This window comes from Gastrolobium bilobum, unplaced genomic scaffold, assembly GCF_033153095.1.
Source record: "Gastrolobium bilobum isolate Gb01-03AN ecotype WA unplaced genomic scaffold, APGP_CSIRO_Gbil_v1 utg73972, whole genome shotgun sequence".
Lineage (NCBI taxonomy): Eukaryota > Viridiplantae > Streptophyta > Magnoliopsida > Fabales > Fabaceae > Gastrolobium > Gastrolobium bilobum.
The window spans coordinates 16,614-30,413 of NW_026895437.1; the positions used below are offsets into that span (position 1 = coordinate 16,614).

The 13,800-nt window shown below is 45.3% G+C and overlaps 1 protein-coding gene across 1 annotated transcript; it reads left to right on the forward strand.

Moving 5' to 3' along the window:
• The first annotated feature begins 4,417 nt into the window (after window positions 1-4,417).
• Window positions 4,418-5,566, forward strand: LOC133311192 (uncharacterized). Its single transcript, XM_061512202.1, has one exon. It carries the CDS (start codon window positions 4,418-4,420, stop codon window positions 5,564-5,566), a length of 1,149 nt encoding a protein of 382 aa, XP_061368186.1.
• Window positions 5,567-13,800: the final 8,234 nt, after the last annotated feature.

Sequence of the window (13,800 nt, forward strand, 5' to 3'; positions counted from 1 at the left end):
ATCAAGTAATAATGAGTGTATTAAGGTCCAGATTATCGTTCCCATGAGGATAGAACTCTAAATATTGTCTTATACTATTTTATAAAGAATGAAAATGAGAAGAAAAGTTAGTGAATGAACTGTCTGGTCAAACGTTCCCTACTGTCTTGAAAACGTTTCTCAGGAACAATAAGTTCAGTCTGATGGAAAACAATTGCTCACTGTGTTATATATGTGATCCTTCCTGTTTAGAAGAAGGTGAGATAATAATCATTGGAGATTTGGTAGATACAAGATTAAATAAAGTAAAAATAATAAAACAGTAATAACTATAATTAAGAGACAACAAGTGGATGGTTTTAAAAACAGTTTAACAGAAGGAACAGATTCACTGCTCCATTCTTAAATAGTTATTTCCTCTGCTCACTTAGCACTTTTGGCTTTGTCCCAGTTTCTTATCTGCCAACTCCGATTCCTCATCTCATGGACTAGATGGCTCACAAGTTTCCATATTCCTATGGCTCCCTTGACTCCAACAGGTACTCAGTACAGAACCTTAAAGTGGACGAAGCGGCCCCTTATTCCTAAGGTGACCAATAATGTTTTTGCCATGACACTACCTGCCCATAATGGCTAAGCTGTCTGAAATCCCTTCCTTATGGAAGTTCCTTTCTCAGTATGTGTTCAATTTCCATTGATACACAATGAATATAGCTTACTTAGCCAAAGAAATACAAAAAGCTTCACTGAAGAGTTTCAAAAATAATTCTTTAAGAGTGTTGCAGTTTATCCGTTCCACGGATAGTTCAGCCCATGGCTGATATTTTAAACATAATTATTCTAAACTGAAGTCCCATAGACCCGAGATTCAACTCAGAGATAATGAATGGAACGAAAAGAAGAAACACTTATATTAAATTGAAAGACAGTTTACAACGAAACATAAAAATGAAGAGGGTGGTTTGATGCTCGTGAGGAGTCTTAGGGGATGATACAGAATAGAGAAGAAGGGGTGTCACTTAACTACAGTTATAGCTATATAAAGCTAAACTACTAACTACTACTAGGTGATCTCTTCTTTTAGGACTTCAATCCCTCCAGAATTTGATGATGTTTTTGTATTTGGGACGTCCTATTTATAGGCAGAAGAGGAATGTCATTCTTGTAAATCCTTTGGCATGAGTTTCTTGAATGAAGGGACGGGGCGGTGGCAACAGTGTTTAGAAGCTTTGCAAATTGCTTGATGGGACAGTAGTTGTTGATGATTAGTCATTTTGTGCAGTCCCTCATGCCTTGCTTTCTTCTTGGCCAATGAGAACTCTTGATTCTCTACTCTTCACGTTTCCTGGTGCTTATGTGGTGCACCGCCTCTGTTTTTAGAAGACTTTGTTTCCACGTTTCCTGTAAAAGGGACAGAGGCATTAAATGAGTGGAGCAGGTGCATTAAATGCTTCTCAGTTCGTTCCTCTTTTAATATATTTTAAAGGAATACATCACCATACGTTCCCCCACTGTGTTTTTGTCACAAATGTGTAAAACAAGTGATTTTCATGCTGAAGTTGCTCTTCAAATGAGGGAACGTAAGGAATTTTGCCATCAAAATGGGCTTAGATGGGAACGAATTTACGTCCCATCACATTACAAAAAAGGACAAAGCATACTTTCACTCTCTATTTTCTGATGGCCAATAACTTTTTACCTCTTGAAATAGATGGCTAGACACAAAACCCCCTCTCAAAGGTTATTGGCTTCTGCAAGAATTCTGCAACCATGATAGTTTGAAGCTTAAACAGTCTTATATGTTGTGAGTTGGGATTCCTTTATGGTGTAAGATGCGAATTAATTGTTTTAAATCTAGCAAAATTCGGTCTGCATAATTACTAATGAAAGCAAATAGCTTCACTCACAACATATAATGGTTTAAGGTGAATTCAAAGCAAATAATATGTCCTTGCTTATTGATAATTATAGTCTATAACCATCACATTCACTTCAAACCATTATAATTTTCCTGAATGAGACTTGAGATCAATATCTACCTATTCATATTTATAAATTCTCTTTTAGCAGCACTGTGTCAAATACTCAAATTTAAGCTCTTCTCTTCATTATCTAATATTGCTTCCCCTGCTTTAACTACTTTATCCCCATTTTCCCCTTTCTCTCGCACCCAAGCATTCCTTCTTCTTCTTTGGATGGGCAAATTGAATATTCCACGGCAAGATCACTCAAATATTCACTTGAACACTTAACATTGATATGAGAAAAGGACTCAAGTCACTCATTGGTATAAACAAATAATTTAGGATTTTACAATCTTAAAGTGTTAACATGCAGACATTCTCTGTTGAAGGTCCAGCAGTAGCTTCTGATCATCTTCTTTAACCAACAAATGTTGCACCATAATTTCCCTTTGTCTACCACATTCAGCACTACTCACCGTGCTATATGAAGCTGAAAATTAGTTTTTTATTTATTTATTATTTTAAAATTATTCATTACACTACAAAGAAATAAAATATTCTGGGAAAGGGGGTATAAAAAAAGAACAAAAACATGGTGGGGTTTGGAGAAAAAGAGTACATGTTGCTTTGGGAGGTTTGGAGACAACACGATGATGAGAGTGAGAAGATGAAGGAAAGGGGAAGGAGAATAAGATTCAGGGTGAATACGGTTTTGGAATCGACACTCTCATTCTTAACATGGTGGAACGCTGTTTGACGGTGGAGGTGAATAGGCGCAATAATATCCAATAGGTTTCAGGTTGTTTATGGAGGAAGTGAGGTTTTAAATGGTGGAGGTTTTGGAGGTGAAGGAGATTTCATTACCGAAATTTTTTGATATTGGTCGCCGAGGAAGAGAGAAAGGGGAGGTGAGAGAAAGGGTGTGGGAGAAAGTGAGGAGAAAGAAAAGAGAAAAAAAAGGTTTATTTTATTCTGCAAATGTCTACCGTTGGATGAGGTTGCAATCAAACGGTACTAAAAGAGGTAGGTAAAGATAGGCAAAATAAGAGTAGGCAGAATAATCTATCCCAAAGAATATTTATTCTAAAATAGATCTAATAAAATGACTTTTAAAAAATATGAAGGAAAAAAAATCATATTCACATAGAAAATTTGCATTCATCGCGGAATTACATCTCATGCCATGCACAATTTCATAATCAGTATTTTTTTTTATAAATATTCTAATAGGTTCATCACTTTATGATTAATCAAATTTGGGACGAGTCCTGAGATTAATACTTTAAACATCCCCAAATCAGTATTGTTCCGGATGGCCCAACAACATAGCAACCCAAATCCCTTATCCACGTCAGCCCTACCAACTCTCAGCCCCCAACCCCCAACGCGGTGACACTCCCTAGGAGAGACACCAAAATGTCTCATCTCGGGGTTCTAGCCCCTAAGGAGGCCAACCCAGGTACCATAAGAGGAAACTTCCCTTTGTCATATGCTGACATCGCCAGGCACAAGGGATGCATCACTGCTATCATAGCAGTGACTGCCACCCCCAGCAGCATCTGCCATCCCTAGCAGGTCCCAAGGAGGGTTGACCCCCTCCTCACCATCATCTTTCTCTATAAATAGCCCACCAAGGGCACACACAAGAGGTATCTTATGTATCGTTATTATGCCCATTTGTATTAAGTCACACCCATATACACATTGAGCCCTCATCGTTATTTGCTTGCATCATACTTGGAATAGTGCTTCCTAGCTTGGTCTTTACCTTTGCTAGAAGTATCATCCATACAGTAACATCATCCCCAAAGGGAACATAGTGGGCTTATAGATCCCAACGGTACATTGGCATCATCTGTGAGAAACTATAAACTTCTATTCCTATTCTCCTACCAAAGATCTACAAGAGGTATTTCATATTTTGACAGCTAAACATGGCTGTCACAATGAGAAGAGCAGAACATGCTAGAGCCGTTACCCCTGAAGGTCATATACAAACAGTTCATTCCATCTCCCCACCGTCTATGCATTCATCCCCTGCTGAACAAGCAGCCGGCAGGGCTCCTCTGCGAGAACAAGTAACCGGTGAGGCTCTCCCCCCGGTGCTGCAATCTGTTGGCCCACAGTTACCAGCATCTGATGCTAGAGTTGAATCATCGTGTAGCCATACGCGAAGTCAAAGGAGAGAACTTAATCCCAACTCAACCCCCACCACCAGGAGTTCGTTTCGGAATGCTACTCCTCGTCGCTGGCCCACAAACTATCCCATCAGCCAATCATCTACAACCAGCCCAAAGTCAGCCGGTGGCTATGTATAATGATCATCGAATCCCTGTGGTCGCCCCATATCCCCCTGGACCTTACACTCACAACGTAGCTTCCCCCTACCCCCACCTTTCCCTGTTGGTTTTCCATTCCACGGTTAAGCAATACCGCCTTATAATGCAATCATTCCACAACCTCAAGGATCATGTATGAATCCTGGCCTACCACAATATGGCGCCCATCAAGCCCCAACCCTCTTTTACTCTGTTGAAGCCCCTCAAGCACCTCACCCACCGCCAGACCTACACGCTCGTAACCTTAACCTACGAGTAACACCCGCTAATACCTCGGGACGCAATAAACCCTTGAATGATACCCTGCGTCTAACACCCATACCGCTCGGTTTCAAAGGACCGTCTAATATCACGACGTATGTGGGCGACGACGATCCCTTTGAATGGATCCAAAAGTTCGAACCGACAATGACCCTTCATGGCGAGACAGATCTCCTTATGTGCAGGACTTTCCCTACACTCCTCGACGGCAGAGCATTGACGTGGTACACCACTTTGCCAACTGGGAGTATTGCGTCCTGGGATGATTTGGCGAGCAAGTTTCAGACCCATTTCGCAACAATTCGCCCAGTTCCCAAGTCTGTTCATTCCCTTGGAAAAATTCGCCAGCAATCAGGGGAAACCCTCAGATCCATTTTCGATTGCTTTGACAAAGAGGCTCTTCAGGTACAAGGCTTAGACCCTAAAGTGCAAGTGTACATACTCTTGTCAGGCCTGCGACAGAGGGCATTCGCATATGAGCTCGCCCGCCACGAAATTACTAACCTTGAAGAGGTCAAGAAGAAAACTCAAGAGTTCATGCGAATAGAAGAGTATAAGGGAAGTAGAGCTGATGACTCCCATAACCAAGAGAAGAAAGCTAATAAAAAAGACCACGTTGATGAAGAGAGGAAAAGTCACAAATCCTCCAAATATTCCAGACGCCCTTTGGGGTGTGATACCCCAAGACGCCAATCTCACAGCGTCCTGCAAACTGAATACAAAGAGCGCAAGAGCAACCTGCAACACCAACAGCCAGCCAGAGAAATCATTGTATACTGCAAATTCCACCGTAGCAACGGCCACAACACCGAAGAATGTAGATCTCTCAAGGATGAGATTGATGAGCTAATCAAAGGTGGAGCCCAAAGGCAGATGAATAATTCTGGGCATGAAATTGGTTTCGGCAGGCGTCGCCAGGAACCTAGCAGGTCGCTAGAAAGGCGAAGAATCGGCCAATTTGTCTACAGGCCTCGCCGCGAGCGTAATCGAAGAGAAAACTCCCCAAGAGATCGCAGGGTCTAAACCAGCCCAAACAATAGTTAAGGACGTGAAGAAGTTGGCAAAGACTCCGTTGTAATCAAGCACGGAGTAATAAACATGATTGCAGGCGGACTGAGGCGGTGGAGAGATAGCGAACGCCAGAAAGAAACATTTGAAACAATGTTTGGCGGTGTCCGGTAAAATCATCAACAAAGCCAAAGTCAGTCCGAACCCCACCAAGCCTAAAATCGTCTGGGACAACAACAATTTGGACGACGTCCTACCCGGACATGATGACTCCTTAGTCATCCAAGCAATAATAGCTAATTCTGGTGTAAATCGAGTGTTTGTTGACCATGGCAGCTCTGCTGACATCTTATTTTTACCTTGTTTTTGAGCATTAGGGTTTACGGTCAATGACTTAACCCCTGTTGTGGGTGAACTATCAGGTTTCGACGCAACAGTCAACAAACCCCTCGGCATGATAAATCTACGCTTGTCAATGGGAACGCCACCCACTTCAAGGTCAGCTGACATCCAGTTCCTAGTGCTTGACACCCCGTTAGCGTACAACGTTATCTTGGGCAGGAGGATGTTTGTCGCCTTTGAGGCGAGCGTATCTCACCCACATCTGGCAATGAAATTCGTAGCCAGGGACAATAAAGTCGCAACAGAGAAAGGAGACCAAACGGTAGCCAGGAGGTGCTACAACATATCTCTGAAACTGGCGACTAGGGTTACCTTCAAAACCCAACCAATGCCCCAACTGATAATAACCCAGGTAATTGAAGAAAGCCCTAGCAGGAATAAAAAGGAACTTGACCCGTGTTTTCTTGTAGAATTTGATGAAAGGGACAACCCCCGGGTGGAACATTCTAGGCCCACGCCAGACGGAGTGTTAGAACATATCATCCTGAGCGATGCAGACCACCAGACAACCACCATCGGGGCGATCATCGACCCCGAAATAAAAAGTAGGTTGATTAAACTGCTACGAGACAATAGAGACCTGTTCGCTTGGAAGCCGTCAGATATGCCAGGCATCGATCCTGAAGTGTGCTGTCACCGGTTGTCTGTAGATCCCAAAGCGAAGCCTGTCTCACAAAAAAAAAGTTTGGCCCTGACCGCCAGAAGGTGATTGATGAGGAAGTGAAGAGGCTTCGTGACGCCGGCTTCATTAGAGAAGTCAAATATACAACTTGGCTCTCCAACCCGGTGTTGGTTAAAAAGCACAACGGGGCGTGGAGGATGTGTGTAGATTACACTGACCTAAAAAGGTATGCCCCAAGGATGCTTATCCCTTTCCAAGCATTGACCAGCTGGTTGATAATGCGTCCGGTTTCAAGATACTTTCATTCATGGATGTGTATTCCGGATACAATCAAATTTCGTTACTCGAAGAAGACCAAAACAAGACGGCGTTCATCACCCAGAATGTCAATTATTGCTATAATATGATGCCCTTCGGGCTGAAGAATGTTGGTGCCACATACCAGCGAATGATGAACGAAGTGTTCAAAGACCTGATTGGCGATAGCGTTGAAGTTTACATTGATGACATGATCGCCAAGTCGCAAACACCTTAGCAACACCTGTTACACTTTCAGGGCGTGTTCGATAGGTTACGAAAGTACATGCGGCTCAATCCTAGCAAATGCGCTTTTGGCGTGCCAGCTGGTAAGTTTCTAGGCTTCATGCTAACCGAGAGAGGCATAGAGGTCAACCCTAATAAGTGTAAAGCGGTTATAGAAATGCGAAGCCCCCAAACAGTCAAAGAGGTTCAGCAGTTAACCGGAAGACTAGTGGCCCTCACCCGATTCTTGGCAAATTCTGTGCACAAATCGCTCCTCTTGTTCGGCTTACTCAAAATAGGTACTTCCTTTCGGTGGTCTGATGAATGTGAGAAAGCTTTCCAGGAGTTCAAAAGAGCCCTGTCTTGCCCTCTGGTCCTCACAAAGCCAGAGAATGGAGAAACTCTGTACTTATACCTTGTCGTGGGCGCTGAGGCCATCAGCGCAGCTTTGGTCAAAGAACCAAAACAATAGGGGCAAAATCCAGTTTACTTCATCAGCAAAGTGTTGCACGGGGATAAACTCTGGTATCAGCAAGTGGAAAAGGTTGCCCTCACACTCATCTTTGTCGCACGAAGGCTGAGGCCATATTTCCAATGCCACCAACCAGCCTATCTGCCAAGTCTTGCACAAGCCTGACCTCGCCAGAAGAATGATGTCTTGGGCGATTGAACTGTCGGAGTACCAGATCAACTATGAACCAAGAACCGCCATTAAGGCTCAAGCTCTCACAAATTTCATAGCTGAGATGACACACACCTGCACAACCGATAGCCAAGCCACAGAAACCCCACAGTTGGTGGCGTGGAAGCTTTATGTTGATGGCTCTACCAACGCCAAATGATCTGGTGCCGGAATGATAATTGAAAATCCAGATGGTGTGGCGATTGAACATTCCTTATCTTTCAACTTTAACACCACTAACAATCAGGCCGAGTATGAGGCCGTGATAGCCGGTCTACTTCAAGCCAAAGAACTGGGAGCCCAGCATCTCAAGGTCTTCAGTGATTCCCAGTTGGTTACATTTCAAATTTCTGGTGAATATCAAGCTAAAGGGCTCTCACTTTTGCTTGATGCATGGGCGCTTATATAAAAGAGGTTGATCAAGCCCACTCTTGAAGTGCCTGAACCCCGGCGATGTAGAGTACATTCTAGAAGAAATCCATGAAGGAATCAATGGCCACCACATGGGCGGCCACTCTCTGGCAAAGAAAGCGCTCCGAGCAGGTTTTTATTGGCCGACCATGGAGCGAGACGCCCACGAGCACGTGAAAAAATGCGAAAAGTGCCAAAGGTTTGCCGACATACATAAAGCCCCACCAGAAGAACTGACTTTGATAACATCGCCTCGGCCTTTTCACAAATGGGGGATGGACATCCTAGGCCCATTCCCTGAGGCGGCAGGCCGAGTCCAATGGCTCATCGTCGCCATTGACTATTTCACCAAATGGGTTGAGGCAGAACCGGTTGCTACCATTACCTCCCAAAGGGTGAGGAAGTTCTTCTGGAGAAATATCATTTACCGTTTTGGCATCCCAGGAGAGGTTATAACGGACAACGGCACCCAATTTACAGACGCCAAATTCTGGGAGCTAATGAAGGATCTGCACATTCGACACCACTTCGCCGCAATGGAACACCCATAGTCCAATGGACTAGTGGAATCAGCCAACAAAATGCTAGCTAAGGGAATCAAGAAGAAGCTGGAGTCGCATAAAGGGGCGTGAGTGGAGAATCTAGAGAATGTCCTGTGGGTCTATCGAACAACCGTCCAGTCTAGTACCAGAGAAACTCCTTTCAGATTGACTTACGACACGGAGGCAATGATTCCTGTCGAAATCGGAGAGCCCTCCTGAGGAAAGACCATGTGACCGAAGTGTCCAATAGTCAAAATCTTAATGAAGCATTAGATCTCTTGGACGAGCTCCGAGAGCGAGCAGCACAATCTGAGCGTCAATCCAAGAAAAAGTCAGCCATATAACAAAAGAGTAATCATGAGGAAATTTGAAGAAAAAGATTTAGTCCTTAGGCGAGCAGACATCGGAAACAAGAATGCCCGTGAGGGTAAGCTCGCCCCAAACTGGGAAGGGCCCTATCGAATAGCCAACAAGCTAGGAGGAGGAGCTTATGCCTTAGAGACACTCGAGGAGAAAGCCATCCCTAGGGCGTGGAACGCTGAGAAGCTCAGGCAATATTATAGCTGAACCACAATGTAACTTGTACGCTGTACTCTTTTTCTTCCCAAGTTTTTGTCCCACTGGATTTTGCCTGGGAAGGTTTTTAACGAGGCAGGTCACTTTTTTAATCAATAAGTATCACATTGTTTCCGATATTCAGTCTCTTACGATTTTATGATTCCCGTAACATCAAATTCACGGGACGGTTCTCACCCCCGCCAAACGTTGGACTGGGACGATTCTCACCCCCAGCCAACATCAAAGTCACGGGACGGTTCTCACCCCCGCCAAACGTTGGACTGGGACGGTTGTCACCCCCAGCCAACGTCAAAGTCACGGGATGGTTCTCACCCCCGCCAAATGTTGGACTGGGACAGTTCTCACCCCCAGCCAACATCAAAGTCACGAGACGGTTCTCACCCCCCGCCAAATGTTGGACTGGGACGGTTCTCTCCCCCAGCCAACATCAAAATCTTGGGATGGTTCTCACCCCCGCCAAACGTTGGACTGTGACGGTTCTCACTCCCAGCCAACACCTGAATAACGGGATGGTTCTCATTCTTGCCTTCAAAGTAAAAAACAATATAGTAAAAAGCTGATAGCTTGGGTATAAGAAAGATTAAGCAAAGACGTGACAAACTTCATTAGCAACCACAGAAATACAAGTCCATGCTTGACATACCAACCGTGGCAAAAAAGGGAACATCATTCTTAATACAGCAACCACAGAAATTCAAGTCCATGGTTGATATACCAACCATGGCAAAAAAGGAAAAGTTAATGGCTGACATACCAACCATGGAAAAAAGAAAAAGGTAAGTTAAAGTGGCTGAAATCAAACTTGGCGGTCTCCCACAAGAGCCACCTTCTCTTCAACTATAGAGGCCTATTCAGCCACGCTAGCAGCAACAACACCTCATTCGCTCTCCACACCCAGACCAGATGGAGACACGCTAGCAAGCCCCGTTGACAAATTGCGCCCAGCCTCATCCCCAACAGGATGGCCATCATCAGTTGCGTCGCCAGCAGGAGGATCCCCTTGCATACCTTCATCTTCATCTTCTTCAGTCTCGGGACCCTCCTCAATCATCGTCACCTCGCCATCCGCTAGCCGCTCAATTATACGATTTCCTTCCACCTCATAGTCAGGGTTGAAACTAGACAGGTCAATGTCAGGATGACGAACGCAGACTTGTCGGATCGCGTTGTTGAAAGATTCATACAGAAGGCTCGCCAAGGCACATTCCAATTCTTCCACCCGCCCAGCGGAACTTTTACAGTCTTCTTCGACGGCATGAAGGGTCCCAAACACAGTGACTAGCTCGGCAGATAATGCATCTTTGGCCGATTGGAGACACTTCTTCTCCGCCGTAGACTTGTCCAGCAATTTTGACAAGTCATCTTTTTCAGAAGATAGGCGTTCAACCTCTTCATTAGCCTTCTTCAGTTGTGCAGATAGAGACTTGTTGGCAACCCTTTGGTCACGAATTTCCTTCCCAAGGCGTCCAACGTCGGTGGTCAGGTCGTTTACCTTACGCCCCAACTCATCAAGATGATCATCTTGAGTAGTGCAGTGGCTCTCAACAGCAAGGGTGATTTCTTGGATACCCAAGATTCGACCAATAACCACTTGTGTGCAATCAAGGATTTCCTGGCGATTAATCCGGTCCGGTACCACTATTTTAGGTCTTCCGAGATTAGGGAAAGTGGAGTCAAGATCCCTCTCTGACAATTTAAGGGCCCTGCCAACTGGGATTTCAGCAGGTAAAGGAACCTCTTACACACCCGCCGTTATTAGAGGTCTTTCTCCATCTGGAGCACTGGTCACCATCGCCCCACCGTCACCAGAGTCTTCGAAAAAGCCACCCGAGGCATGGCAGTCACTATCTGTTAATCGCCTCGACTCCGATAACCCGAGACACGACGTCTTTGAACCCCCGGGCGGGACCAAAGTGGAGTCCCCACCCCTCTTTAGTCCTGAGCTATCACGCCCAGGCGACACAGATCTGAAAGTGGACTCGCTCGCCGACGAACCTCCCGCCATGTTCGTCGTTTCTTTGATTATAGGGCCAGCCGCCCTTCTTTCCAGCTCACCAGTAGGAATATCAGCCGCAGATCGAATCTTCTTCTTACGGGGGTGAACTTCCTTCCTTTTGCCTTTGTCACAATCTTTTCTCTTCGCGGAGAGACCAGACACAACCGGAGGAGCCCCGCCACTAGCGGCCCTCACCTTGGTAACCGCCGCACAAGCAATTCTCAATGCCTCCATTGGCAAGCTCTCAACTGCAAGATAGAAAAAACACAAGTGTTAGTAAAGACAGTTAATGCTCATAGTATAGTCATAAAGGTACAAGTCATCGCCACACCTCCATAACACAACACTTTCTTCGTAGGCCACTGATCGAAGCCTCCCTTAACCTCCGCAAACCAATCCACTACCAATACTTCTTCGGGAGACAAGGCTTCGTACCCAAATGAATACTGACTGGCGGGAACCTCATAATGGACCCTATTCCAGTATAGCTCAATTCGACTCTATCCAATCTCCCGGTCAAGGAAGAAAGGTAATTCCCCCTCATCAAGGACTGGTTGAACCCAAAAAAAGGTCCCCCTCAAATTATTATACGAATTGGCGTACTAGGCGAATATTGCTCCAGTCCAGCCCCTGCCTTCAATGAAACTCAGCCAAGCTTTTTTGGTGACGACGACACCTGGAAGCAATAAAAGAATAACCATACAGAGCATACCCATTTGAAGTATTGGCATATCTTCTCGAATACCCGAACGAACGCCCAAGCATTAGGATGCAGTTGAGAAGGAGCAACCCGTAGATGTGCTAACACTCCCATCTCAAACTCAGAAAAAGGAAACCTCACTTTCTGATCAGTGAAGTGAGTCTTAAACACCATAAACCGCCATTGAGCAACCGCCTCGCGGCGTGGCTTGTCACAAACTCTATCAGTTTCTTTAGCCATAAAACTTTGCCATCTCATCTTGTCTGCGGCGTTCTCAGTAAAGTCAAAATTGCCTTCAGACGTGTAAGCCTTACGCAAAATATGGGTTTTTGTGTAACAAGAGGAAGAATTCATAACAAAGTTCCTCGCTAGAAAGCGTTCGTGAGTTTGCACAACCGCCATGATGGTTAAGAACTCACCCACAAATCAAACCTGGGAGTGATAACACACAGTCAAACGCCAAACACGTTAATCAACGTCAAGTCAACGGATCATCAAGTCCCAATCCTTCACCTCGCCCAACTCCTACCTATCAACCACCAACACTACCACTCCAATAAACTCAACCAAAAACAGCCAAACTCAAAGAAGCTTACCAGAAGAGTCAGAGGTTTCTGAGGAACTTGACGTGTAGAAGTCTGAATAACTTAAGGGTTGAGGCCACCACGCAGGCGGTACTTTATAAATCCCCAAGTCTTCATAAATGGCGTCCCACATGCCATACCTTACAAGCGGAGCATCCTCCGAGTGGTACCTACCTAGTCGGTTGTCCGTCGATTCGTCATAATTACGGCGATGGAAAAACTTAGGAATAGGGGGAGCATGGCCGCAAGATGTGAGCAATGCAACAGGAGATTCGACAGCGGGTAGGTTTGTTCTTAAGGGGCGAGGCTGGTAATACAGTTCTAGAGGACAGTTTTGGGGTAGGCGATTAATAGAGGAAAAGCGCGATTAATAGAGGAAAAGGACCGAATAAGTCGCCCTACTCCAAAAGCTGAGCGCCGCGAAGCACGGCGATGCGAACCAGCCCTATGATCATAAGAACAACCAAGAGACCTAGAATGACTCCTCCGCGAAAGGCGAGGCCTAACACCCTCACCAGATCCACCACGTTGTCGCCTCCTAGACCCAGCAAACTGATGCCTACCAGGTCTAGAAGCGTTCTCACCAGTCACGGCCCGACGCCTACCATGAGGACGGGAGCCAGACGCCTCACCATAATATGGAACCACAGGTCCCAAAGCTCTCTCCGGTAAGAGATTTTTAATCTCCTCTTCACTAAAACCCAGAAGCTCAGGTATCCTACCATGAGGTAATGACTCAACCCCAGAAATTAAAGAACGGTACAGAGGAACACTACTGCCTTCCCCACCACGACCAGCGAGGTACTCCCGCATAGTCGGTCCTACTGCACTGCCATCGAGCGTGTCGAAAGAAGGATCGAACTCCTCTTCTTTAACATCCATCCCCAACTCAGGCAGGACCAAACCAGTCAAGTCCATCAACTTGACCATCACGAAAAAGAGGAGAAGAGAAGCAAAACCAAGGAAAGTAAAGAAATGCGAAAGATTACAAGCCAGAAACACTGTACCTGTGATAACGAAGACTGCAGAGGTAGGAAGAACGGAAGGAAAGAAGAACCAGCACTCGCACTCACACAAAGAGAGAAAGCGCAATCAAGGAAGACAGGAACACGGAGAGCCAGAGATTAGTGAAGAAGGTTTTCTCGGAGGGAAAAACCCCTTTAAATAGGGTGAGAAGGACAAGGATGACATACACGTGTAACTGCCCAA

Coding starts and splice junctions, on each gene's coding strand:
- LOC133311192 (XM_061512202.1), top strand. CDS start 4,418: ATGAATCCTGGCCTACCACAATATGGCGCCCATCAAGCCCCAACCCTC.